The 27,585-nt window shown below is 45.0% G+C and overlaps 1 protein-coding gene and 1 pseudogene across 1 annotated transcript; one reads left to right on the forward strand and one right to left on the reverse strand.

Annotated features, from left to right (window-relative positions):
• Window positions 1-1,037: 1,037 nt before the first annotated feature.
• LOC123132399 (probable glutathione S-transferase GSTU6) lies at window positions 1,038-2,225 on the reverse strand. The gene is made up of 2 exons (XM_044552184.1): window positions 1,825-2,225; window positions 1,038-1,705 (listed from the first exon to the last, which is right to left on the reverse strand). The coding sequence occupies exons 1-2, from the start codon at window positions 2,146-2,148 to the stop codon at window positions 1,337-1,339; spliced, it is 693 nt and encodes a 230-aa protein (XP_044408119.1). The 5' UTR covers window positions 2,149-2,225; the 3' UTR covers window positions 1,038-1,336.
• Window positions 2,226-6,120: 3,895 nt separating this feature from the next.
• On the forward strand, window positions 6,121-26,112 carry LOC123129527 (probable aldo-keto reductase 3; annotated as a pseudogene).
• The last annotated feature ends 1,473 nt before the right edge of the window (window positions 26,113-27,585 follow it).

The raw sequence follows: 27,585 nt of genomic DNA on the forward strand, positions 1-27,585 counted from the left end.
TTTCATTGCATCTAGCAACCACCTTCTCCATCGCATCATCCAGCCTTTATCTTCATATCATCCAGCCTCCCATCTTCCCATCACACCCACCATGTCTTCCTTCAGGCAAACTATCTCCACCGGCTTGAACAATACCATCTCTGAGCTTCTCACCAGACCCTACTATATTCTATGGCAAGTCCAAGCTCGCTCCCAGATCATGGGGATAGGACAATATGGGTATTTTGATCAAACCATTGCCGACCCACCAAAAACCATTGTTACTAAAACCTCCGAAGGGAAGGATCAAACCATTCCCAATCTGGCCCATAGCCTTTGGCTTACTCAAGATGCAACGGACATTCGGACGAGGAGGACGCAAAAACATCCGGTTTGTGTCTGTTTTAGATCCAAATTTTCGACATAATGGATCCGAACGCACACAAAACGAACAGAAAATGGGAATGGGTGCCTTGCTTGGGCATCGTTTTTTGTCCGCGCGGGCACAAACGGATGCGGCTGGACCAAATGGGTCGCCGCGTTGGGTTGCTCTAAGAGATTGGAAATTTTCCACCGACCTACCACAATCATGCTAGGCAGTAATGTGATGGATTGTTTCCAGTATGTCTGTTATCTGATCATTGATGTATGGTTGAGAGGCATTTCGATCTCTTTGGTAAATTACACCAAAATTTATTTTCCTGGACTTTCGACTGCTACAAAATTTAAGTCCCGCGACTTGTTTTCCACTCTGCATTGAGAGGTTTGGGGGCTTGCCAAAAGTTGGAGGTGTTGGTGCTATTTTTATTTTATCTTTTGAGGTGGCTGACCAAATAACCTCGATTGAGAAGTCTTTCAAGAAAACATTTTTTTTCTAGATTGAGGCTAATTTGACTGTTTTTGCATGCCTCTTTTGAAACATCTTACGAACTACAACAGCATGAATGCATGATTGATCAACAAACGGTCGCACAAATATATCTGCATTTCCAAAGCAAAGGTGCCAAGAAATATTGACTATTTTTCCTTTACTTGGTCTAGCTCAAATATCACTACAATGAATGAATATATATAAATTCAGACCAAAATTACCATAAATTTCAATTTGTAAGCATTTTGCTGGCAGTTTAAAAAAACTGTTGAACACACTCTTGAAACAGAAAGAGAACCTCAACTAATACATGCACGCATTATAAATTTTGGGAACTCCACACAAAAGTAAAATATTAAAAACTCAAGGACATAATCAATACTGAATAAATGGACAACATGAGTTACTGGTACACTACTACATCAAGCAACCGAACAAACAACATTTAAAAATAACAAATTTTAATTATTTTGGATGTGTGCTCGCTCAGTTAGACGCTGCAGCGGCAACCTCTCGTGCCTTGGCGAACTCAAGCAGCCTGCCCACGTCCGGCAGGGCTGCCTTGGCCGCGTCGAGCCCGCTGAAGTGCTCCACCCACGCGGCCAGGAGCGGGGTCTTGGCAGCGTCGAAGATCTTGTCACCGGACAGCACCTCGGTTACCTTCATCCACGACAGCACGCCTCCCAGCGCAACGTCGACGAGCCCGACGCCGTCCCCGCCGAAGAAACCCCCTCCCTTGGAGCACTCCCTCAGGGCCCCTTCCAGGACCTCCACCGCCGCGAACGCCTGCTTCTTTCCCTCGGATTTCTCCTTCTCTGTCTTGCCCTTCAACCACTGCCTCCATGGGGCTACCAGCTGAAACACAGAGAAAGATAACGGTCAAAGATGCTCGTTGGATGCCTTAATAATAATATATCTACTGTAAATGGAAGGAACGGATGCCACTAGTTCAACCAATTGAGGATAATTTAAACCTTGTCGTCAACGTAGGCCACCCAGAAGCGAGCAACGGCGCGTTCGTAGGGGTCCACGGGCAGAAGCGACGGGCCGGTGCCGGTGAACACGTCGTCGATGTACTGCACAATGATCATGGACTCGCAGACCGGGGCGCCGTTGTGGATGAGCACGGGTATCTTCTTGTGCACCGGGTTGGACTTGAGGAGAAGCTCGCTCTTGTTGTACAGGTTCTCCTCCACGTCCTCGTAGCTCACGCCCTTGAAGGCGAGCGCCAGCTTCACCCTGGTAACAAACGGGCTTGGCCATGCGCCGAGCAGCTTGAGGTCATCTCCTCCGGCCATCTCCAACTAGCTAGCCTAGAACGATGGATGTGTGTGTGTGCGTGAAGGCTGAGATCGTTTTAGCTGTTTGTGATTTGCTGGGTACTGGCTTGATGAATGTATCGGAGGCATATCAACTGTTTATATAGTGACCATGTAATACAAACTGGAGTATACGTCATGGGTGATGCTGCTTCGAGGAGAGTGTCATCCGTGATGCCTGGGCGATCAGCAGATGCCGTCCTTGTAGTGCGTCGATGGATTTTTAAAGGCCTTTTGTTGGTTTCCTTCAATCATGCTTGACTGTGGAGATGCGTCTGTCTTAACTTATACACTTGAAATGTAGTTGAATTATTTCTGAGGCGCCACGTGCTGCTGCCTCCCCTCGCGCAAGCCCTTCCGTCAGCAGACCATCCATACAGGCGTCAATTTTTCTGACTTGGTTGCGAGCAGATGATTAAAATACCGTAGCTACAAGTTACAACAACATCCGCCTCTTTTGTCACTGAATGTGGAGATTGTATCTGGATTAAAATTTCAATGGCATAATTTTAAAAGGACCACCTACTCAACAGTTGCTCTTTTTTTGTGTGTGCTTTCCATCGATTTCGTTCAATCCAACTCCTGCTGGCCATCATCCTCCCCACCCCTTTTATGGAAAAGGGTTTCTCCCCGCTTTAGATTATAAAGCAACCGCCACAACAACATCCCTACTAGATACATTGTTCATCTTCTTCCTAGAACCGTCCCTGACACCCGCCCAACCGCCCGCTCCTTCCCCCTTGGCAGGCGAGCACTGCCTTGTAACCCCAACATGGCAGAGCATTTGCCTCCGCCGCCCTACAGCCGTCCCCGCCTCCCCGGCTTCCCTCTAGACCACACCAGATTCTAACCGGCAGCCCACCAGCACCCCCCCCCTGCCCTCACACGAACCCATTAACCTCTGACTCCTCCAGCAACACCACTGATGTGTCGTCCCTCGCCGTTGGCAACTTTGGAAGCACTGTGACGTGGTGGTCTTTCAGGGCTTGCCCCCATTGCTACCTCGGCTGCTACAGTTGTGTAGGGAAGATGTCATGCTTTGGCGTGTTCGCTTGCCTGCTGCCCTTAAACATGCATTAGATGCGTGGCTAGGCTGCCTGGTTGGTCCTTGGGCCACCTGATGATTGCCTTGCCCCCCACCCCCCCAAACTCTTCCCTCTCCCCTACTCTCCTTGTAAAAATGTACCTATGCATGTTGTCTTACTTGGGCATTTTGGCCCCGATATATGAAAATTCAGGTGGGGAAAACTTCCCTCGGTGAAAATTCAAAAAAAAAAGTTTTGATGAAAATGATCATGAATAATGTTTGGATTATTCCCTCCATCCCATAATGTAAGAGCATTTTTTTCACTACTGTAGTGTCAAAAATACTCTTATATTATGGGACGGAGGGAGTAGTTTACAAGCATTGGGACCACAATTGCACTACAAAAGTATAAGAGCGCTAGATGGTTGGTTAGTCTCCCAAAAGAAGAGGAAAGAATGCATTGTTGGTGATTATACAACCGTTGCGGTGCCCATCAACAAAAGCAGAGGGTAAAACAGTGTGCTAAAAAAACACAGGGTAAAACATGTAGAAAATATTTGAACATTGATTATTTGTATTGTATTGATCTCATCGTCATATGTGACATATATAGAAGTACAAACTTGAAGGGTAAGAAGCCTAGAGACTTGTGGTACAAGAAGATGTTTTATATCTACAATATTTTAATTTATCTCTAGTTCATAATCTCCAATGTGTTTGTATTCTAACATTCCCCCTCAGTCATAGCGGGAGTGAAGCTAATGATTACGACAAAATTTGAAGTGTTGCGCTTATGTCGTCTTCTTCGCTGCGCCATCATCAATTGCATTTCTGATGGGTCGGCGCCTAGGGTAGTGACTACGTCCCCTTCTGTGCCTTCCTTGTCTTTCCTTCCCTCCCGCAGTCACAGCAGGAGTGGCATGGACGCTAGTGACAACACAGACGATGTTGACTGGAGTTGTTGCCGATGAGTTATTGTAGACGTAGCTATTAATATGGATGTTGAGGTAGCCTTGATCGAGGTAGTCGTGTTCTGGAGTGCTGATGGTCGATACTTTCATGTAGTAGCTTGCTTTTGTGCCTTGTATCTACCATTTGGCGTTGCATCCTCGTTTTTTCTCTTATTTTTTGTTGTTTTGTTTGTTGTTATTTTGATATGGTGTACTAGTACTTTTTTAACTTCTCGTGATCAATAAAAGCTAGTATCCCTACTATCCTCAGAGCAAATGTAGCAGATCCGACATGTTGGCAGCCTTGTGGAGCGAGCTCCATATGCATTTTGGAGGCTACCAAGATGATGCGCATACTCAGAGCCTCCATATTGGCTGCCTCCATATCGTAGGACTTAGTCGACAACATGACATATTTTGCCACAATCTCTCTGCCATCCCCATGTGAGGTGGGGGAGGGCGGCATGTGATGTTTCCTTCACAACACAAACAACTGTCATATGAAGTGCACTTTAAAGTTGGCTTCGATGCATCAAATATGGAGGCGGGGAGGCCAGATATGGAGGACCCTTCATAAATTATGGCAATTTTGATAGGTATGGCGACTCTGGTAGACTGTTATTCTGTTTGACATAATCGTCATATCGGTAGTTATTATGGCAATTGTTCCATTACGATGAGTCTGCTAAAAAACATAGGATTGCAGTGTCATACACATTTGAATATTACATAATTTTGATTTGCTTGATTGCATCATAGAAAAAACCAAACAAAAAAACTTTTTTCAAGGGGTTTGAGTGGATGCTAAAATTCTTATGAAATGTAGTACAACGAAAACTTTAGAAAAAAATTCTACAAAATCCAGTCCTTTGAAATAAACGACTAGCATATGAAAGATTCCTGAATCCGTTCAAAATACCTATGAAAGTCCTTCGAATCAAAGAGAAATTAAGAAAGTGATCTTGATTAAGGACAACTTGACAAAGCGTAGTTGGGAGGATAGTAAATGGTGTTGTTTCTGTGATAAAGATGAATTCATCCAACATCTTTTTTCCTCAAATGCCCACTAGCCAAGTTACTGTGGTACAGTACATATCTCTTTTAATGCCAGTCCTCCTAATAGCATTGTCACTTTATTTGGGACATGGCTAAATGGAGTAGTCTAATAGCGACGCATATTCGAGTCGGAGTGTGTATATTACTTTGAACTATACGGTATTGTTGGAATGACATAATTTTTAACCGACAAAACATCACAAAATTTACTCAGCCGTGCGGAAATCAAGTAGCATGTGGCATATGAGTACAACTGTTGGGAGACGGTACCACATGATACTTACAACCGATTTAAATGACCGTCCAATAATAGAATAGGTGTTTAGTCATCTTGTCCTTATTTTACCGGCTGTGGCAATTTTTATTTTATTTAAGCTTGATTTGTGAACTTATATCGAACTACCTACTTGATGGCCACTTTGATAATATGGTTGTATACATTATTTTGATGTAGAGACCAGAGATAATCCTTTAAAAAAAACCCATATCATGTGTCAGGTTGTGATGGAATCAAACTTATATCCAAAAAAGAAATCACAAGGCTAACCATCCTCTGCCGAGAAGGAGCTCGTTGGTGAAGGGCCCGTAGGCGTCGGAGGTGTCCAGGAGAGTGACGCCGGCGGCGACGGCGTGGCGGAGGAGCGCGAGCATGTCGTCGTCTGGCTTCGCGGGGCCGTAGTTGCCGGACATGCCCATGCAGCCGAGGCCCTGCGCGGAGACCTCCAGCCCCTGCGAGCCCAGCTTCATCCGAGGCACCGTCGGCTTGGCCATGATGAACTAGCTAGCTGCTCATGGGTGATGATCGTCCTGTGTGACCTTTGCGGGGCTAAATTTCGTGTTTTGATCCTTTTATGCAATCTATTCAAGATTTGATCCTAATTTGAATTTTTTTTAAAATATGACTCTTTTGCTACCGCCATGGCGGTATGGTATAACAACCTACCGTCAAGGTCCCTGGCGGTAGGGTTGCATGCCCTACCGCCAAAAACCTTCTAAATATTGAATATAGTGCGTGCTCGTGCTTACCGCCAAGCATCTTGGCGGTAGGGTTGTGCAGGCTACCGCCAGCCCGGTTGGCGGTAGCGATGTTTTCTATCGTCAAAGTCTCTGGCGGTAGGCTGTTAGACCCTATCTTCATGAACTCTGGCGGTAATAAAAGGGTCAGATCTTGATTTTTTTTAAACTAGGGCCAAATCTTGAATAAGTTTCAAAAAAGAGTCAAAACATGAAAATGCCCCTTCGCGGCGCTGGCGAGTCCGCTTTATACAGATTTTTGTTTTGTTTCGGCCTCCTGTCTGTGTGTGTTGACGGAAGTGCTTGCATCACGCATCAACAGAGATTCTTTTTCCGCTTTAGTCTACTGAATGTGACCAAAGACATGGTAAGTTTAATCAACCACGGAGCCCTGGTGGCACTAGCAGCCTGATCCCTTTTTACATTTTTTCTTGCGGGTGCCCTTTTTACATTTCTGCTCTCATCAAATTTTAGACATGTGCTTGTTCTCATGTGCAGTAAATATTTCAGGCAAGGCAGTGTTTTAATTCCAAGGAAATAGGGAAGGCGATGGTTATGAAAGTGAGCCTTGTGATGCAAATAGAGAGGAGTGCAGGGAGGGTTGTTGGCGACGGCGACCGGTGGGGTGGGAGTGCAGGTGGCCACCAAGTTCGGGGTCAAGTTCACCGAGGCGCCGCCGGGGTGAGAGTTCTGCGGCTCGCCGGCGTACGTCCGGCAGGCGTGCGAGGCCAGCCTGCGGCGCCTAGGAGTCGACTGCATCGATCTCTACTACCAGCACCGCATCGACACCCGTCTGCCCATCGAGATCACGGTCAGCCTTGTTCCAGGATCCAGGCAGATGTCCTCGATCATCACAGCAAAGAAAAGTTCAGTCACTCGCGGACCGTATCTTCTATTTTCACAGCTGACCAGCTGTTTGTTTTGCCACTAGATGGGGGAGCTGAAGAAGCAGGTGGAGGAGGGGAAGATAAAAGTACGTGGGCTTGTCGGAGGCCTCCGCTTCCATCATAAGGACAATTCCACCGTGCGATCTCAAATGGACGTCTGTTTTATCCGGATTCTGTTCATTTGACTAGAAGAACGCCCGTGCGTTGCAACGGGGCCACATTAACTTTAAAAGTTCAATATTAATCATGTTAATAATACATTTAATATTCTCATACATATCAAGTGACATGAAAATATGGTAAGAGTTCAATATTAATCATGTTAACTTTAAGAGTTCAATATTAATCATGTTAATATTCTCATACATTTAATAATCATGTTAATAATACATTTAATATTCTCATACAACTACAAACATGAAAAATGATAGCACCCTATGAAATATGGTAAGATTATGTGTTTTTGCACGCAATTGTTGTGATTTATGTGTGATTTTTTTAATGTGATTTCGTACAAACAATTATAATGAATATATACTACTACCACTACCAACTACAACTTGTGACCAATCACATAAAGATATATATTTAGAAAGATGTGCATTGCTACGACTTCTAAATTGATATATCATACTGTATTTTGTCTCTTTTCACTTCTTTCCTCTCCTCATCTCGTTGGCTAGTCTTCTCTGATTATTTGTTGTCAATCCTTTTATCAAGGTTATGCAAAAAGAAAGTTCAAAATGTTCAGATCAAAGATAAATCTCTATGAAAACTAATTATTCAAGAGCGACGATGCAAATTAAAAGATGAGACAACACCTTGATGAAAAAATGCAGATCCACTTGTATGGCGTCCAAATATGTTACCCAGTGGGTTTCTTGTTCACTGAGCAAATTTCAGCACTTTCATGGAATTAATTAGTAGAATTATTGTAACACCAAGCATGTACAAGTATCCCAAGATGACCACGAGTGAAATTTCTATTGTAGTGCATACTAAACATACCTGACCTTTTTCTTCTTGAATCCATCAAATTTTCATTTCATTTAGAGCATCATGATGTCGTGAATACAACTTCAAAACTATTTAGAGCATCATGACCTCAACACTTCTAAGTCTGAAATCATCTCTATAAATGATCTGTGGAGCAATTCATAAACTGCAGTCAGTAGACAAATTAATTAGATTGTGCATGCATGAGACGATGGATTGTGTAGATGATCCCTAAGCTGTGGAACAGTACAACCAGAGAAAATAGCAGTCAAAGGGAGGAATTAGCTAGTTAGATTGTAGATGCATGCATGAGTCAGCCGGTGCAAGGGAAGTCGCGCGGAGCGCCATGACGAACTCGGAGTCTGGGCCCGAGCCGTTACACCTCGGCGGCAGACAGCGGCCAGCACAGCCGCTGCCCGCTGGGTCGCTACTCGCTAGTGCCCACCGCGCTGTTGAATCCACCGCCGATTGTAGCCACTGCATACAGTGTTCGCGCCGCCATGATGGTACCCGACGAGGACGGCACAGGGCGGCGGAGTCGTGCATATCCAGCGGTGAGATCGAACAGCGAGGCGAGGTGACCGGCAGCGAACGGGCAGGACCTGCGGCGTCGGCTGCAGATCTCCTGGAACAGAGAAAAAGAGAGAGAGGTAGAGACTGAGGAAGGAGAGGTAGGGCGCAGGAAGAGGAGAGGGATACTGGTGTCCATGGCGAGGCCTCCGTTGTCCACCGGCAAACCTCCATGGCTAAGGTAAGGTGCACCTACACCCGTAACACACCAGCATGACCTGACGGTGAACGGGTTCACGTGACGAGCGCGGGGCTGGCAATCAACGTTTCCTGATCCTCCTCGCTGATGCATAACGGGCACGCATCGCTGCCTGGGTCGCTCACCATGAAGAAGAAGATAGGGTGAAGGAATTGAGCGAGGGAGGAGGAATCGAGCGGCTTGTACGGCAGGGGGCCAAACCATGATAAAAATCAGTACAACCCGTGCGAGGTGGAGAACGAAATGACTTGCCTATAGCTCATGATTCGATTGAGATGATAGGGAAGGAAGGAAAATTGTGATTTAGCCAGACAAAGTTTTGGAAAGTTCTGATTCAGCTGAGAAATAGATGGAAATAATGCCCCAGGATGAGGAGGTCACGATTAGGGTATGGCAAGAAGAACTTTTTTGGAAAGCTTTGATTCTGGTGATAATTACCATATTCGAAATTTCCTTAGTTATAGCCTTACCATACATGGATTGATTTATTACTATAATTATCATATTTGAGATTTCTAAGTTTATAGCCTTACCATACGTGGATTAATTGTGATTGATTACCATAAATACGTTGGGTATTGTCGGCCAGACGAGAAAGACAAAAACCGATGGGAGGGGGGTGGTGGGAGGTGGGACGAAAAAAAACCGGTTGAAAATAAACCGGTTGAAAGTGGGGGGGGGACTATTCAACCAATTCGTCCATTAGGAGTAGAGATTAGGACGATGGGGTCGTGTCCAAGCGTGTCCTAGGATGCGGTGGTCGTGTGCCCAGCGCGCGGCTCATTCCCTTTGCCCCATCCTATCCGCCAGGTCAAAAATGCCCATATTTTCATTAAAACTAATTTTACAACCTAAATATTTGTCTGAAAATTATAATAGTTTTACAACTAAATATAAATTGTCTTGACTGAACATAAAATGGACCAATACATCTATTGGTTGCCAATGTGATCCCATACGTGCTCAACCAAGTCATTTTGAAGATTCAAATGAGTGTGCGAATCACACATCTCACGATAGAATTGAGCAAACTGTTCAAATGTGGCCGGGTCTTGATGCAGGGGCTCAATATTTTCACCTTGATAATCAAATCATTGGTAGAAGATACTCTCATCATGCTCGTCCTCGACGATCATGTTGTGCATGATCACACAAGCAGTCATCACCTTCCAAAGCTTCCTTTCATCCCATGACAGTGCAGGGTTTCGAATGATACCCCGCCGGGATTGAAGCACACCAAAAGTACGTTCCACATCCTTTCTAACACTCTCTTGCATTTGGGCAAATCTCTTTCTCTTCTCACCTTGAGGTTTCGAGATTGTTTTAACAAAAGTTGACCACTGAGGATATATGTCATCTGCTAGATAGTATCCCTTGTTGTACTGGTGGCCGTTGATCTCAAAGTTGACAGGTGAGGAGTGGCCTTCTGCAAGCCTTGCGAAGACTGGAGAACGCTGCAGCACGTTGATATCATTGTGAGAACCTGCCATGCCGAAAAAAAATGCCATGTCCAAAGATCCTGTGATGCCACCGCTTCTAATATGACAGTGCACCCGTTGACATGCCCCTTGTACTGGCCCTGCCAAGCAAATGAACAGTTCTTCCACTCCCATGCATACAATCTATGTTGCCAAGCATGCCTGGAAAGCCTCTAGCTGCATTGGTCGTCAACAATCTCTCTGTATCAGCGGCAGTTGGAGGCCTCAAGTACTCTGGGCCAAACACCTCGATCACAGCCTGGCAAAACTTGTACGTTGACATCAGATATGTTGTCTCACTCATACGCACATACTCATCCACCAGATCGCCTGGAATTCCATATGCAAGCATGCGGATGGCCGTGGTGCATTTCTGGTAAGAGGAGAATCCAAACTTGCCAAGGGCATCCGTCTTGCACTCGAAGTATGGGTCATGAGTAACCACTCCCTCTCGGATATGATTGAACACATGCCTTGACATTCGAAAACGGCAACGGGATTTATCCGGCTTGAAGAACGGGGTGTTGGCAAAGTAATCGGCATAGAGCAGGGTGTGGCCTCTCTCCCTGTTGCGGTTCAGGTTGGGAGCACGGCCAGGGACTGACCCCCTGTACCGAGGAAGCTGCCGTTGAATGTGGTCGTGAACGACCAGTGCAGCCACCACAAGATCTTCATCATCCGACGATGAATCATCCTATGAACAAAGGAAGTGATGGAAGTGAAAGTGTGTTATATCGACTAGAGGGGGGTGAATAGGCGATTTTTATGAAAGTCTTCAAAACATGGAAGTTTCGAAGACAAATGATAGAAATGAACCTATTTCCATGCATCGGAAGATAGACTACACTAGACAGACAATAGTCAAGCATTCAATGAAGTGAAACCACAATGACTAATAGTAGCTAGGCAGTAAGGATCAGGTACACAGTGAAGACAAATAGATAAAGCAAATAGGCACTGACTTTACAAGAGTCAACTGTAAATAAAGAGATGAGAAGGATAGAACCAGTGTGCGTGACGGAGACAAAGGTTTGGTAGACCAGTTCCAACTGTTGTGACAGTTCTACGTCTGGTTAGGGCAGATAGGTATTTAAACCTGAGGACACCCAGTCCCGGACACTTAGTCCTGAGCACGTAGCTCAGAACACTTAGTCCTCTCCATATTCCCCTTGAGCTAAGGTCACACAGACCTCGCCCAATCACTCTGGTAAGTCTTCAAGGTAAACTTCCAAACCTTCACAGACTTCGTTCACCGGCGATCCACAATGACTCTTGGATGCTCAGAATGCGACGCCTAACCGGCTAGAGGATTCACAGTCCTCAAGTGTAATAAGTCTTCAGATCACACAGACAAGAAGACTTAAGTGATGCCTAACACTCTTTGGCTCTGGGTGGTTAGGGCTTTATCCTCTCAAAGAATTCTCTCTCAAAGGCTTCGAGGTGGGTTGCTCTCAAACGACAAAAGCCGTACTTTAACTCTGAGCAGCCAACCGTTTATGGTTGTAGGGGGTGGGCTATTTATAGCCACTAGGCAACCCGACCTGATTTGTCCGAAATGAGCCTGGGTCACTAAGGAACTGACACGTGTTCCAACGGTCAGATTTCAAACACACACGGCAACTTTACTTGGGCTACAAGCAAAGCTGACTTGTCCAACTCTGAACAAGATTCGCTCTCATAGTCTTCACTCGAAGACATAGGATTTTGGTTAAGCATCACTTCAGTCATTCTGACTGGTTTTCTTGGACCCCACTTAATAGTATGGTGGTTCCTATGACTCAACAAAGAAGAAAAGGAACTACGAAAGATCTAAGTCTTCGCGCTCCCTAGTCTTCATGCGATGTCTTCTCTTGTCGTAGTCTTCAAGGTGAATGTCTTCACTTACCACCTTTGACTTCAATGTCTTCATACATTTTTAGGGGTCATCTCTGGTATGAAAACCGAATCAATGAGGGACTTCTACCTGTGTTATCCTGCAATTCTCACAAACACATTGGCCCCTCAACTAGGTTTGTCGTCAATACTCCAAAACCAACTAGGGGTGGCACTAGATGCACTTATAATCTCCCCCTTTTGGGTGATTGGTGACAAACTAGTTGAAGTTTTCAACGGGGAATATAATATGTGAAATTGTAAAGGATAAGGAATTGTCTTCATAAGTTGCAAGGGCTCCCCCTGAAGATGTGCATATAAGTAATTTGCTTTTGGAATGCAAATGCACATGGCAGGTTGTACTCGTGGAGATCCTCTTCAACTTATGATGACAATTTATCATGCATGAAAGGTATGTGAAGATAATGACATGCATAATGAAAAATAGATGTCTGCAAAATGATCTAAGTGCGGAATTTATCGTCGCACATGCGGGATTTATCATCGCATCACAAAATAGCAAATAAGTAGCAGACGACCATCGAGTTTAAGTGTTACAACTCAAAGAACCAAATGTATCAAAACGAGAGTTGTAAACACTAGGCAAAACATAAAGTAACCGCCCATATGGACCCGCTTGAAGACTATCAAACTCATATGCTTCTCCACCTTTTGTCAGTGGGGACCAAAAAGGTTTGAAGACATAGAGCATCTACTCGTTTCCATGAAGAGTAGGTGAAGCAGCAGGGTCGTCGGTGGTGTTCGGCGGTGCAGAAGAACTTGGGGCAGTGTCGAGGCGTGCAGAAGTAGGGGGCGGTGAAGTGGCATCATCTTCATCCTCGATCACTCTGGCATTCACAGTTCCTGCAGAGGAAGAGAACTCAGAGTCTTCAAGAGATGGAGTTCGTCACAGCACAGTCCTTCGGGGAGGTGTGGACTCAAACTTGAAACGTTCAGAGAAGCCATCCTCTTGAAGATCATCCTCAGAACACATAAGTGTCAGCCCTTTCCATGTACGCCGATAGGTTTCATGGGGAACAAAGGCATTCTTGGTGGCAAGATTGCGAATGCGGTTGACATCCACCAAGAGGCTGTGCATTTGGTGCTTCAGCCAGTCATGATGCCTATCCTGTTTCTGATGAAGAGCAACCAAAAGCTCTCGGTCATTGAGAACATGAGATCGCTTCTTAGGTCATTGGGCAATAGTGCTTTCAGTGGCTTCAGTAAGGGCACGATGAGGTGCATGTGTAGTACCAGCCAGAGGATAAACACGAGTGACTGCTTCAACTCCTTCAATGTTCTGAGTGAAACTTTGATGCTCCGCATTCTGAAGACTAAGAGGTTCCTTGGCAGGCTCTGGATAAATGGCTTCAACGGGCATATCCACATCAGGCAGAAAGATCCGATGATTGCGAGCAGATGGCTGATATGAGATAGCTGAGTGGAGTTTAATCAACGGCATTATCCATGGAGCGTAGAACTTCAAGCCAAAAAGATCAGATCCTGATGCAGCAAGTTGGCGGATGAAGAAGTCTTGTGCATTGAAGCATTTTCCATGAAGAATATAGAAGACCAAAGTCTTCATTGCACCTTCCAGTTTTGCATGTGGAGAATGTCCTTTGATGGGCCAGAGAGTTCGCCTTATAATGTGATAGATAGTCCTTGGCAGATACTTAAGGTCTTCAACAAAGAACTCCTTAGGATATGCAGCATCTTGTGGCAAAGGCTTCATCATACTGAGCATCTGACTCATGTTCGGTTCAGGCTTCTGAAAGATGCTCTCCATAGCTTCACTGTGAAGCTGACAGCCAGGTTCATAGAGATCTCCAGGAGTGGGCAGACCAGTGAGCTCAATGATATCAAAGGATTTGGCTTCGTGATGAACATTTCCTGTCATCCACTCAAGGACCCAAGTCTTCGGACCTCTGTTGTAACCACGTATGTGAAGTGTGGCATAAAATTGGAGCAGCAACTCTTCGTTCCAGTGCTCTTGGTCGGTGACGAAAGACAACAAGCCAACCTCTTTGAAGCAATTCAGAGCTTTTCCAAACAGGGCAGACCAGCTATTGCTTCGGTGTCAAGACGCATATGTGGGAAGATGCGACCTTGATTATACAGAATGCAGGAGTAATAGCTTCATTGCGGATAGCTCCAGAACCGATCAGAAGATATTCGTTCCCTTGAGTAGGGGTTCTTGGAGCTATTGAAGAAGGTATTGTCTGCTTTGAAGCCATTGACATTAAAGGATCCAGGTGCTGATGCAGGACCTGGAAACCTAGGCAACCTTGGCATTGGCTTCTGTACCTGAGGCCTATGCTCAATATGATAGTCAAACTGAGGACCAACAGCAGGCGCAGGAACAGAAGCAGTAGCATCATTGGCTTCGCTGACTTCTGGTTCTTGGGTTGGTGTAGGCTCCACATTTGCTTCAACCATGACAGCGTCAGTGGCTTCATTGGTGTTGGTGGTGGTAGCCTCAAGATTTTCTACCTCCACTTGATGAGCTGGAGGGTCGGGCACAGACACGTTCTCCTCGAGAACAGCTTCTTTAGAAGTTGGGGGAGTAGGGACACGTTCTTCTTCTTGGGTGTCATCGGCTGATGCAGCCGGAATGTCTTCAGCAGTTTTAACCTCAGACTCGGAGACTTGAGACCTTGGTCCTTTGTGAAGCCTGCGTAACGCTGGCGACGCCTTTGGAGATGGAGTTGGCTGGGCCTCAAAGTCATCTTCTTCTTCTTGCCGGGGTGGTGTGACTTGTTGTTGTGGGTGATCAGCCCATGATGCATCCTGAGCAATTGGTGTCAGAGGACGACTAATGCTGATGAGTTCGCTGTGCGTAAGCACAGGCGATGATACCTGTTGGTGCTCGATCTGAGGAAGAACTACATCATCTTCAACATGGTCATGGTGACCAATGTCTTCAGCTGCGGTGGGATCAGCTGCTGGAATGTCTTCAGCTTCATGAGCCTCTGTAAAAGCAGGCTCATGGACAGTCAGTTGGTGCTCTTGATGTTCAGCGGCAGGGCGAACCATGGAGATAGGTTCAACAATTAAGGACTCTGTGGGAGCAGCCCGTTCCTTCTTGGTCTTCCGCTTCTTCTTGGAGGGAGCAGCAGCAAAGGCTTCAGGATGTTTCCTCTTTCTGGCTTCAGCCTCAACAGTTCTCGTCTTCTTCAGTTCTGAAGTGGTAGACCTGGCTTTTGGCTTCGAGCCAGTCATGCTGGTTGGGAAGACAATGGGATGTGCTTCCTGCCTTGGTGCGTCGGGTTCGGCCATAGCGGGCTTCTTCTTCTGCTTTGCAGCCATCCTGGGGTCGATGCTAGGACGCCCAAGGGCCTTGCGCTTCTCAGCCTCATTGTAGGCTTGCACACACTTGTTAGCCAGGCTCTTCATGCGCTCATGAGAACCTTGAGCTTCTTCACGCTTCTTGAGAAAGGCTTCTTTGAGCTCATGCAGCATGATCTTGAAGTTCTTGACCTCTTGCACGCTGAGCTTGGCCATATGCTTCTTGAACTGAGCTTTCTCAAAGTCAATCTTCTGCTTCAGTTCAACGATGTGCTGGGCTATATCTAACTCTGAAGCAATGGCGCCATGGAAGGCAACACTGAGGCCAATGGGAAGTTACAGATCTTCAAAGCTGAGGTTGGGCGTGTCAAACCACTCATCGATGGAGTCGTGGATGATTGCCACGTCAAAGAGAGGCAAATTGTTGAAGATTTCTGCTTCTTCTTTGCTCTTGATCAGTTGCTCAAGAGCGTCATCTGCAAGATCTTCATCACTGGACAGATCAATGGCATCATTGCACAGAATAGCAGCAACAGTCAGTTCTTGGCCGGTATGTGGCAGAGGCATCTTGACTCTCGGGGGCTTGGAGATGCGTGACAGATCTTCAGACTGCACACTATCTTCAGGAGGTGCAGTAGCCAGTGGCTTCGCCCGTGAGATTTTTGGTGCTGAGGCAGGCTTTGAAGCTTTAGGCAGCTTTGGCTTCTGCAGCTTTGGAGTAGGAGCTGGGGCTTCATCAGTGTCAGCATCATCATCAGAATGATCCACTTTGGCACCTTGAACAGAGATGTGAGTGATGAGGCCATCCAGGTTGTAGAACGGACCGACGACATTGGGTTCGGCATCACGGGTGCCATATGCACGGGGAGCAGAGGGACCAGGGTTGAAGTCTAGTCCCAATGACTTCTTGTTCTGCTTCGCCGAATTCTGGGCAAACTGGAAGTTGCGCTTGACCAGATTGTCGTCACGACACCATAGCAGTGACGATGGGTCAGCATCCGCAGGCTGTGGTCCACGGACCATGCAGGGATAGAAGCCTTGTTCAATGGCTTCATCTCTGGACCTGGGTTGAAGATTTCTGTATAGGATGTTTCCCCATGGTCGCTTGATGGTATTCTTCTCAGCATATTCCTTTGTCACAAACCTGTACTTGAACCACTGTTCTGCCCAATATCGTCGAATCCATTGGATTCGTGTCTTGCGCTGATTGTAATCCTCTTTTGGATCTGTCTTGTACAGTTCTGAGAGGTCATCGGGCAGATCTCTTGATGTTTCACCTCGACGCTTTCTACCACCCTTCCTTGCTGATTTCTCTGCAGCCATGAACTTTAAACTGAATGGCTTCAATACGTTCAAAGGCTTCAAAGGCTTTCGTTTGCTGGACAAACAGGAACTGGCTTCGGGAGAATTTATATGATGCTGTAAGAATTCTGCAAATGAATGCAGACTATGAGAACCAAGGGATTCTCCCACGGACATGTACCTGTGACAACATTAAGGTGCGAGGGAAGGGGAAGAGGTCATATGCATTCTCAGAAGATTTTGAAGATAAATCAGTTTAGAAGACATTGACCTCATCGTGTGAAGACATTCACTCATAGATAAGAAGTTGGTTCCAGATTTGTACGAATCCACAGATCAGTACAAGTGAGGAATCTAACTACTTTGTGGCGCATAAGTGAACATACTAGGCATAATATGAGATGCAGTATGAAGTGGATCCAACTTGTGTGAACAGAAACTGCTTGTGATAGAAAGTGACAAATCTATAGGATCAAAGGGGCCATAAAAAGGAAGTTTTATTTACCACACAAGGAACTGCTAGACGGAGTGGAAGAGGAGGCCGAGCAGTTCGATCATCCGTGCCCTAACTTGGCGACGGAGGACACCTACGGCGACGGCAGAGAAAGACGATGTCCGCGGCCGGCGTGAAGACGGCGTCGGAGAGGCCGCGACAGCTAAGCGCTTCGTCGCCGGCGTCGTCGAGGGCTAGCGGTGGCGCTAGGGTTCGTGCGAGAGTGGAAGAAAGGATAATGACTATGGTGAGGCATGTATTTATAGGGACAGGGACGGCACAGCGTTATTACACAGGTGCCCCTGGCGATTCACATCTGAAGAACACGTGGCCATCATGCAACATATCGAAGGTTGTTCCACGTTCCCACGCATGCCTGGATTGTCGGGTGGTCGTTCCCACTTCTCCGGGTTTCAGATGAAGGAATTAGCATTGAAAACAGACTTAATGTTTGTCTCTGTATCTTCTGCTGATAAGGACGCAGAGAAGATATTCGACAGTTTCAATAGAATGCATATGATTTGGAGAGATAGAGTTTGAGATAGAAAGCATAGAGAGGTTAGGGTCCGATCACATTCACTTAGTTCAAAAGATTCAACAAGAAGACATAGCTTTAAGTGAATGTTGTAGAGGACAGAACACTAGTATATATATATGATCAACATAATGAAGATAATCACGAAGACATATTGAGATTGAAGCCAAATCAAATGTGAAGACACAGCAAATGTAACACCATGGGTAAAACACTTCAAACAGACAAATTTTGTGGTGCCGTTACCCACCGTATAGGAAGTATTAGACCCAGACACGGTGCACAATTATCGTGGCGCTCCGAAGTCAAATTCCACATTAATGTATTCACACTTAGAATGTATGTCTTCATTGATTGAAGATATACTTTACTTTGTGTGTTGCACATCTAAGTCATCAATATGCATAAGTGTTAGGATGTGTGCCTGATCACAGGACATTTGAGGATTCCAAGATATTTAGCTCACACCGTAACTTGCAAAATCTCTTCTCATCCAAGGGCTTGGTGAAGATATCTGCCAATTGCTCTTCAGTGTTGACGTGTATGATATCAATATCTTCCTTTACAACATGATCTTTGAGAAAGTGATGATGAATTTCAATGTGTTTTGTCTTTGAGTGCTGAACTGGGTTGTTGGCAATCTTGATGGCGCTTTCGTTGTCGTAGTAGAGTGGCACTTGCTTCAGATGAATGCCATAGTCTTTGAGTGTTTGCTTCATCCACAGAAGCTGAGCGCAGCAAGATTCAGCAGCAATGTATTCAGATTCAGCAGTGGAGAGAGATACACAGTTCTGCTTTTTTGAAGACCAACATACAAGTGATCGTCCCAGAAAATGACATGTGTCTGATGTAGACTTGCGATCCACCTTGTCACCAGCATAATCAGCATCCGAGAATCCAACCAGATCAAACTCTGAGCCCTTTGGATACCATAGTCCTAGAGTTGGGGTGTAAGCCAAATATCGAAGAATTCGCTTCACGGCTAAGTGATGCGATTCCTTTGGTGCCGCTTGGAATCGAGCACACATGCAAACACTAAGCATAATATCTGGCCTACATGTACATAGATAAAGTAAAGAACCAATTATGAAGCGGTATACCTTTTGATCAAACTCTTTACCATTGTCGTCGGGACCCAGATGATGTATGGCTGGCATTGGCATCGTGAAGCCTTTGCAGTCTTGCATACCAAACTTCTTCAGGCAATCTTTGAGATACTTCTCTTGAGATATAAAGATGTCATTGCGTTGCTGACGTATTTGAAGACCAATGAAGAACTTCAGCTCACCCATCATGGACATCTGATATTGCTCTTGCATCATATATCCAAACTCTTCACTGTATTTCTGATTGGTGCAGCCGAAGATAATGTCATCCACATATATTTGGCACACAAACAGTTCACCATCATATGTCTTCGTGAAGAGAGTGGGGTCGAGGGAACCAGATTTGAAGCCTTTGCTCTTCAGGAAGTCTTTGAGTGTGTCATACCAAGCCCGAGGGGCTTGTTTGAGGCCATACAGTGCCTTGTTGAGCTTGTATACCATGTCAGAATGTTTTGGATCTTCAAAGCCAGGCGGTTGTGCAACATACACTTCTTCTTCGATCTTGCCATTGATAAAAGCGCTCTTCACATCCATTTGATATAGAAGTATGTTGTGATGATTTGCATAGGCCAGCAGTATGCGTATGTCTTCAAGTCTAGCCACAGGAGCAAATGTTTCATCGAAGTCAATCCCTTCAACTTGAGTGTATCCTTGAGCAACGAGACGGGCTTTGTTTCTGACAACTTGACCATGCTCATCTTGCTTGTTGCGATATATCCATTTGGTGCCTATTATATTGTGCTTCCGAGGATCAGGACGCTTAACCAGTTCCCATATATTATTCAGCTCAAACTGTTGAAGCTCTTCTTGCATAGCTTGAATCCATTCAGGTTCCATGAAGGCGTCTTCAACTTTCTTGGGTTCTGTTATTGAGACGAATGTGAAGTGCCCACAAAAATTTGCTAGATGTGTTGCCCTTGAACGAGTGAGTGGACCTAGTGCATTGATGCTATCGATTATTCTCTCAATCTGCACTTCATTTGCAACACGATGATGTACAGGACGAAGATTTTGCTCTTGCTGATCATTGTCATTGTTAGAGGGATTGTCTTCAGGCTGAGCATTGTCTTCAGGTTGATCAGGTGCGGAGATGATAAGTTCTTCTTCAGGTTGAGCTTCAGAAGGTATGATTTCTCCAGTTCCCATAAGTTTGATTGATTCACTGGATGGAACTTCATCTAGCACATTTGGCAGTTGCTCTCTTTGTGAGCCGTTAGTTTCATCGAACCGCACATCCACTGTTTCAACCACTTTGTAATGAAAGAGATTGAAGACTCTGTAGGAGTGCGAATCCTTTCCATATCCAAGCATAAAACCCTCATGTGCTTTTGGTGCAAATTTTGAAGTGTGATGTGGATCCTTGATCCAGCACCTGGCGCCAAATACTCTGAAGTAACTGACATTTGGCTTCTTGCTAGTAAGAAGCTCATAGGATGTCTTGTTCAGAAGCTTGCGAAGATAAACACGGTTGATGATATGGCATGCAGTGTCAATGGCTTCAGGCCAGAATTTTCTTGGAGTCTTGTATTCATCAAGCATCGTTTGAGCCATCTCAATAAGTGTTCTGTTCTTGCGTTCGACGACGCCATTCTGCTGTGGCGTGTACGGAGCTGAGAATTCATGTGTGATGCCCAAAGTATCAAGATATGTATCTAGGCCAGTGTTCTTGAATTCAGTGCCATTGTCACTTCTGATGTGCTTTATCTTGGCGCCATAGTTGTTTATTGCTCGATTGGCGAAGCGTCTGAAGACATCCTGCACTTCAGTCTTGTAAAGGATTATATGCACCCAAGTATATCTTGAATAATCATCAACAATGACAAAGCCATAGAGACAAGCAGTAGTAGTAAGAGTTGAGTAATGAGTGGGACCGAAAAGATCCATGTGTAGTAGTTCGAAGGGTTGAGTCGTTGTCATGATTGTCTTCGAGGGATGCTTGGCCCTCGTCATCTTTCCTGCTTCACAGGCACCCCATAAGTGATCCTTCTTGAACTTGACACCCTCAATGCCTATGACATGCTTCTTCCTTGCAAGGGTGTGGAGGTTCCTCATGCCAGCATGCCCTAGCCTTCGATGCCAGAGCCAGCATTCAAAAGCTTTTCCTAGAAGACATACTGCAAGTTGTGGTCCTGCTGAGAAATCTACAACATACAAATCATCTTTTCGATACCCTTCAAACACTAGAGACTTGTCAGATTCCATTAGTACAAGGCAACGATATTTTCCAAACATCACAATCATGTTTAAATCACAAAGCATTGAGACAGACATTAAGTTGAAACCAAGGGATTCAAGAAGCATGACTTTATCCATGTGTTGATCCTTTGAGATTGCAACTCTACCTAGACCCAATACCTTGCTTTTACCAGTGTCAGCAAATGTGATGTGACTTTTGTCTGATGGACGTAAAGTTGAGTCCATGAGAAGGCTTCGCTTGCCAGTCATGTGATTTGTACACCCACTATCAATAATCCATTCTGAAGCAGCTGGTGCCGTACCCTACAGTGCAGTTAGGGGGATAGGCTTCATGAAGAGAATTGTGAAGCAAAAACATTTGACGAACCAGTGGATTATTAAAGCTTAGATCGAGATTAGGACTGATAGGGCAAGTTGCAAGCGATTCAGAAACAAAGTACATAGTAAGACCATTTGGGCATTTGATCTTGCGCCCTACAAGATGTTTAAGGTACCCAGCAATAGTGTCAGATAATTTTGGTTTTCGGCGTGAGACCTTTCCCTGCAAAAGAGAGTTAAGCTTTCTTAGCCACCCACATCTTCAGGGGTGGCTTCGAAGCAATAAGTCTAAGTGCAACATCTGAGAACTTTGGCTTTGGAGCCCTAGCAAAAAGTCTTGCAGGTGGACAATAGTATTCATAAGAATAAGCAGAATAGTTCTTGGTCTTATGAACATGGCGGTTTGATGAACCGCGGTCATATTCATAGGCCTGAGTATGGCTTCCCTGCAAAACATTTGCGTTAGTATGACTCAGGTGAGTCCTCTGTCTGTATGAAGCCTTTGGACCGTATGAATCCTGTGGTCTGGGGTTTGTCTTCTTCACCTGTAGTGTCATGATGACATTCATAGGAAGATTCTCCAAACACCTTTTCGGTACCCAGATCTTCTTTATAGGCGGTCCATTCCTGCTGTTAGTACCAATATATCTGGCAAACACTTCACCATTTTGATTCTTAAACAGTTTATAGTTTGCATCAAAGGATTCATCAATAACAATGGGGTTAGCACAAGTGAAGCCAGATAGAGTGGATGGATCTGCTGAAGGTTCCTTTGCAGCAACCCATGTGGTTTTGGGGTACTGCTCAGGTTTTCAGTAAGAGCCATCAGCATTCATTTTCCTTATGAACCCAACACCCTCTTTCCTAGGGTTTTAGTTTAGAATCTGCCTTTTGAGGACATCACATAGTGTCTGATGCCCTTTGAGACTTTTGTGCATCCCTATTTCAAGCAGTGTCTTCAACTTAGCATTCTCATCAGCAATAGCAGTGGTGTCCTCAGCAGAGGGGTTAGTTTCCACATCAACAGTTGAAGATATTGCAACAGTAGCAGCAGTAGAACATTCAACAATAGGAGTAGCGTTATCACGCTCAATGCATTTAAGACATGGTGGTTCAAATCCTTCCTGAGCTGACCTGATCTGTTCGGCGCGAAGTGACTCGTTTTCCTTTTGAAGATCTTCACGAGCCGCTCTCAATTTCTCGAGTTCTTCATGAGTTGTTGAGAGCGTTTCATGACGACTTTCAAGATCTTCATACTTAATATGAAGATTTTTTTATGTCTTTAATTAAGGACTGAGATCGAGTCATTTCAGCGTCCAACAGGTCATCGCTTTTGTCTAACAGTTTTTGAATATGTTCCATAGCTTTTTGTTGTTTAGTGACAAGGGAAGCAAGTTTTGCATAGCTGGGTCCAAATTCATCACCAGATTCATCATCACTGGATTCAAATAGATAGCATTCAATTACCTTAGCATCATTTGCCATAAGGCATGATGCAGAAGATGATGATTCTGGTTCGAAAGTCATCGCTTTGAGTGACTCCTTAAAGTCCTCGAACCGAGGATCATGACGAGTTCGATGACCCTCATAGACCTCCGAGAGACGGTCCCAGATGAGCTTTGCATGATCGAGATGCATGACATTCCTAAACTGATTTTGAGATAGACAGGAGCAGATGACGTCCTTCGCCGTGAGGTTGAGAAGAGTGTACTTGCGAATGTCATCATCTTCCGCCATTTTGCACAGATCGGTCAGACCAATCTCAGTGACGGTCCACAGCTCGCTGTTTGTTGCCATGAGGCGCTTCTTCATCATGACCTTCCACTTGGGATACTCGTGACCGTCAAAGATGGGGCATGACACAGTCTTCATACCTATGGTCGACATAACTGAAACTCCAGACAGTTAAACCAAAATCACACGGAACAAGTGAGTACCTTACTCTGATACCAATTGAAAATGTGTTATATCGACTAGAGGGGGGTGAATAGGCGATTTTTATGAAAGTCTTCAAAACATGGAAGTTTCGAAGACAAATGATAGAAATGAACCTATTTCCATGCAGCCGAAGATAGACTACACTAGACAGACAATAGTCAAGCATTCAATGAAGTGAAACCACAATGACTAATAGTAGCTAGGCAGTAAGGATCAGGTACACAGTGAAGACAAATAGATAGAGCAAATAGGCACTGACTTTCCAAGAGCCAACTGTAAATAAAAAGATGAGAAGGATAGAACCAGTGTGCGTGACGGAGACAAAGGTTTGGTAGACCAGTTCCAACTGTTGTACAGTTGTACGTCTGGTTAGGGCGGATAGGTATTTAAACCTGAGGACACTTAGTCCCGGACACTTAGTCCTGAGCACGCAGCTCAGAACACTTAGTCCTCTTCGTATTCCCCTTGATCTAAGGTCACACAGACCTCGCCCAATCACTCTGGTAAGTCTTCAAGGTAAACTTCCAAACCTTCACAAACTTCGTTCACCGGCGATCCACAATGACTCTTGGATGCTCAGAACGCAACGCCTAACCGGCTAGAGGATTCACAGTCCTCAAGTGTAATAAGTCTTCAAATCACACAGACAAGAAGACTTAAGTGATGCCTAACACTCTTTGGCTCTGGGTGGTTAGGGCTTTATCCTCTCAAAGAAATCTCTCTCAAAGGCTTCGAGGTGGGTTGCTCTCAAACGACAAAAGCCGTACTTTAACTCTGAGCAGCCAACCGTTTATGGTTATAGGGGATGGGCTATTTATAACCACTAGGCAACCCGACCTGATTTGTCCGAAATGACCCTGGGTCACTAAGGAACTGACACATGTTCCAACGGTCAGATTTCAAACACACACGGCAACTTTACTTGGGCTACAAGCAAAGCTGACTTGTCAAACTCTGAACAAGATTCGCTCTCATAGTCTTCACTCGAAGACATAGGATTTTGGTTAAGCATCACTTCAGTCATTCTGACTGGTTTTCTTGGACCCCACTTAACAGTACGGTGGTTCCTATGACTCAACAAAGAAGAAAAAGAACTACGAAAGATCTAAGTCTTCGCGCTCCCTAGTCTTCATGCGATGTCTTCTCTTGTCATAGTCTTCAAAGTGAATGTCTTCACTTACCACCTTTGACTTCAATGTCTTCATACATTTTTAGGGGTCATCTCTAGTACGAAAACCGAATCAATGAGGGACTTCTACCTGTGTTATCCTGCAATTCTCATAAACACATTAGCCCCTCAACTAGGTTTGTCGTCAATACTCCAAAACCAACTAGGGGTGGCACTAGATGCACTTACAGGAAGAAAAACTCGTCTCCATTGTCCATACCTTTATGGGCAAAATGCCGAACACCTTGCGGTCATGGTGGTGAAGAGGTCGCGATGATCACCTCGGCGCAGCAGGGGTGGTTGCCGGCCGGCTACTGACCGCTCTGGAGCTCTCGTCGGAAGTTGCCGAGGCCGCCGTGGTACGGCGCCGGCGGTCGTCTTCGCTCTGCGACCGACAAAGACGGCGACGGCCAAACCTCTGGTCGACGGCCAAAACTACGGCCAAAGCGCGGGTGTGGTGGCGGCCATGTTGAGACGTGGTTTGGTAGGGACGGCCGGGGGCTGCGCGGTGAGGAGGCGGCCGGAGAATAGCGGCGGCGCCGGCGGCGGGGCGGGAGAGAGAGGGTGGAAGCGTTGGAAGCGGAGGGACTGCTAGTGTCCCCGACAGACTGGCCACGTGGGGGGACAAGGGCGTGCGTCCAGGCCGTCCGCGCGCGTCCGTTTCACGCCAAACCGAGCGCAAGTTTGGGTCGGTGATGGATCAAAAACGGACGAAATCCGGATATTTGTCTGTTTGAGACCGCGCGCTGGGCCACACTATTCGTTTGTTTTGTCCCAAACGAATGCGCGCGAATAGGATGGGATCACGCGGTGGAGTTGGTCTAGAAGAGCCCATGCCGTTCATCCCATCACCGCGGTGCAGCTCGAGTGGTCCCTCTGGACCACAGACTCTGAAGATGAGATCATCCCTACCTGCAGGTCCAAACCATTTCATATCATTTCAATTCAGGCATAATACATAGTTACATTGTTCTCTTCTTACTGTGCAACTGTCAACATATTTATATGTTGGTTCGTTCTACAAGGAGCTTGGCATCGGCATAGTGGCATACAGCCCCCTTGGCGGGGGATTCTTCGGCTCAGGAGCAAAGTCGGCAGATAATCTGTCAGACCACGACGTCCGCAAGGTAATGCATTTTCATCTTGAATACATAGTCCGAATTTCATGATCACACAGTATACAAAATTTAGTTTCAACCCATTTCATCTGTGCAGAATCTGCCTCGGTTCCAAGCCGACAACCTGGAGCACAACCAGTTGATCTTCGAGAGGGTGAACGAGATGGCGACGAGGAAAGGATGCACGCCGTCGCAGCTCACTCTGGCCTGGGTACACCACTAGGGACCGGACGTGTGCCCGATCCCGGGGATTACTAAGATGGACAACTTCGACAGCAACCTCGCGGCGCTCGCCCTCAGGCTTACCCCGGAGGAGATGGCGAGCTAGAATCTTACGCCGCCGCGGACGCTGTGAAAGGGTTCAGGACCTACAATGCAGCGAACACGTGGATGAGCTCGGATACCCCTCCGCTCGAGTCGTTCAAGGGAGAGTGACTGACTAATTGCGTCACTCCACCTTTATGCTTACCACCTTAGATGACTCCCCTGTGCCTTGATGATTTACTAGAGGCAAATGCGCGCTTCACCGCTCCGTTCTTCACTCGTTGGAGAACTCTTTTATATCTAGAAGATTATTAAAATTGGTTGTTTTGTTTGGATTTTTTTCTGTGTTGACTTGTCTTTAAATTATGTTTTGGCGGTGCCTTTTCATCCATATATCGTGTCAGGTTGATGTTGAAAATAGTATTTGTTTAGAGAGGAGAATCGAGTTGTTTGTTGCGTGGTTGTGGTGTCTTCACTTTTTTGACCTCGTTATCAGTTAGTGGTAGTCATTTAAGCATCTTTGGAGTTCCTGTTCCACGATAAAACCGTGGAATTGTTGTTATAATGCCCACATGGGCCGGTCCACGAAGCTCTCGTTTGCTTAGCTTTTATTTGCTCGCCCCACTATTATAGCTTAGATAAATTGGCTATCTGTTTTAAATTTGGAAATTTTAATTTAATTAAGATATATTCAAGGATTTCAAAAATATTTGAAATCGTAAAAATTAAAGAATTTTAGAAAAATTTCATGAATTTTAAAAATCCACAAGTTGAATATGTTTTCCAAATTTAAAATATGTAATAAATATTATCGAATCTAAAAATGTGAATTGTAATTTTTATTTTCACAGATTTTAATAAGCTTAAAATGTGTAAAAAAGAGAAAGAGAAGGAGAAATAGAACTAAACAGCACACAACCTTACGTGTACGACCCTCACCGATCCCACAACCCTCGCAGAACCAGAACGCTTAAATTATGGGGCTTCAAATTTTAAAAATGTTCACAGACATTTAAATTGATTATGAAATATCCATGAATTTAATAAATACTAATGAATCTAAAAATGTGAATTGTAATTATTATTTTTCTTTTTAATGTTCAAATTTGAATAAGTGCCCATGAATTACAATGTGTAAAAAAATAAAAATGAGAAGGAAAATAAAATTAAACAGGACACACCTTACAGGTAGGGCCCTTAGCGGTTTCACAACCCTCAAAGCACCAAGACGCTTCAAATCATGGGAGCTTAGTATGTTTTCCAAATTTCAAAAATGTAATAAATATTATTGAATCTAAAAATGTGAATTGTAAATTTTTTTATTCACGGATTTCAATAAGCGCTCATGAATTAAAATGTGTAAAAAAGAAAAAGAGAAAGAGAAATAGAACTAAACGGCACACAACCTTACGTGTACGACCCTCAGCGGTCCCACAATCCTCGAAGAACCAGAACGCTTAAATCATGGGGCTTTCAAATTTTAAAAATGTTCACAAACATTTAAATTGATTATGAAATATCCACGAATTTAATAAATATTAATGAATCTAAAAATGTGAATTGTAATTATTATTTTTCTTTTTAATGTTCAAATTTGAATAAGCATCCATGAATTACAATGTGTAAAAAAATAAAAACAAGAAG

The sequence above is a fragment of the Triticum aestivum genome, chromosome 6A, assembly GCF_018294505.1.
Source record: "Triticum aestivum cultivar Chinese Spring chromosome 6A, IWGSC CS RefSeq v2.1, whole genome shotgun sequence".
In the NCBI taxonomy this organism is placed as follows: Eukaryota; Viridiplantae; Streptophyta; class Magnoliopsida; order Poales; family Poaceae; genus Triticum; species Triticum aestivum.

Coding starts and splice junctions, on each gene's coding strand:
- LOC123132399 (XM_044552184.1), bottom strand. CDS start 2,148: ATGGCCGGAGGAGATGACCTCAAGCTGCTCGGCGCATGGCCAAGCCCG. Junction 1,706..1,824: donor TGGCCTACGTTGACGACAAG/GTTTAAATTATC, acceptor TCTGTGTTTCAG/CTGGTAGCCCCATGGAGGCA.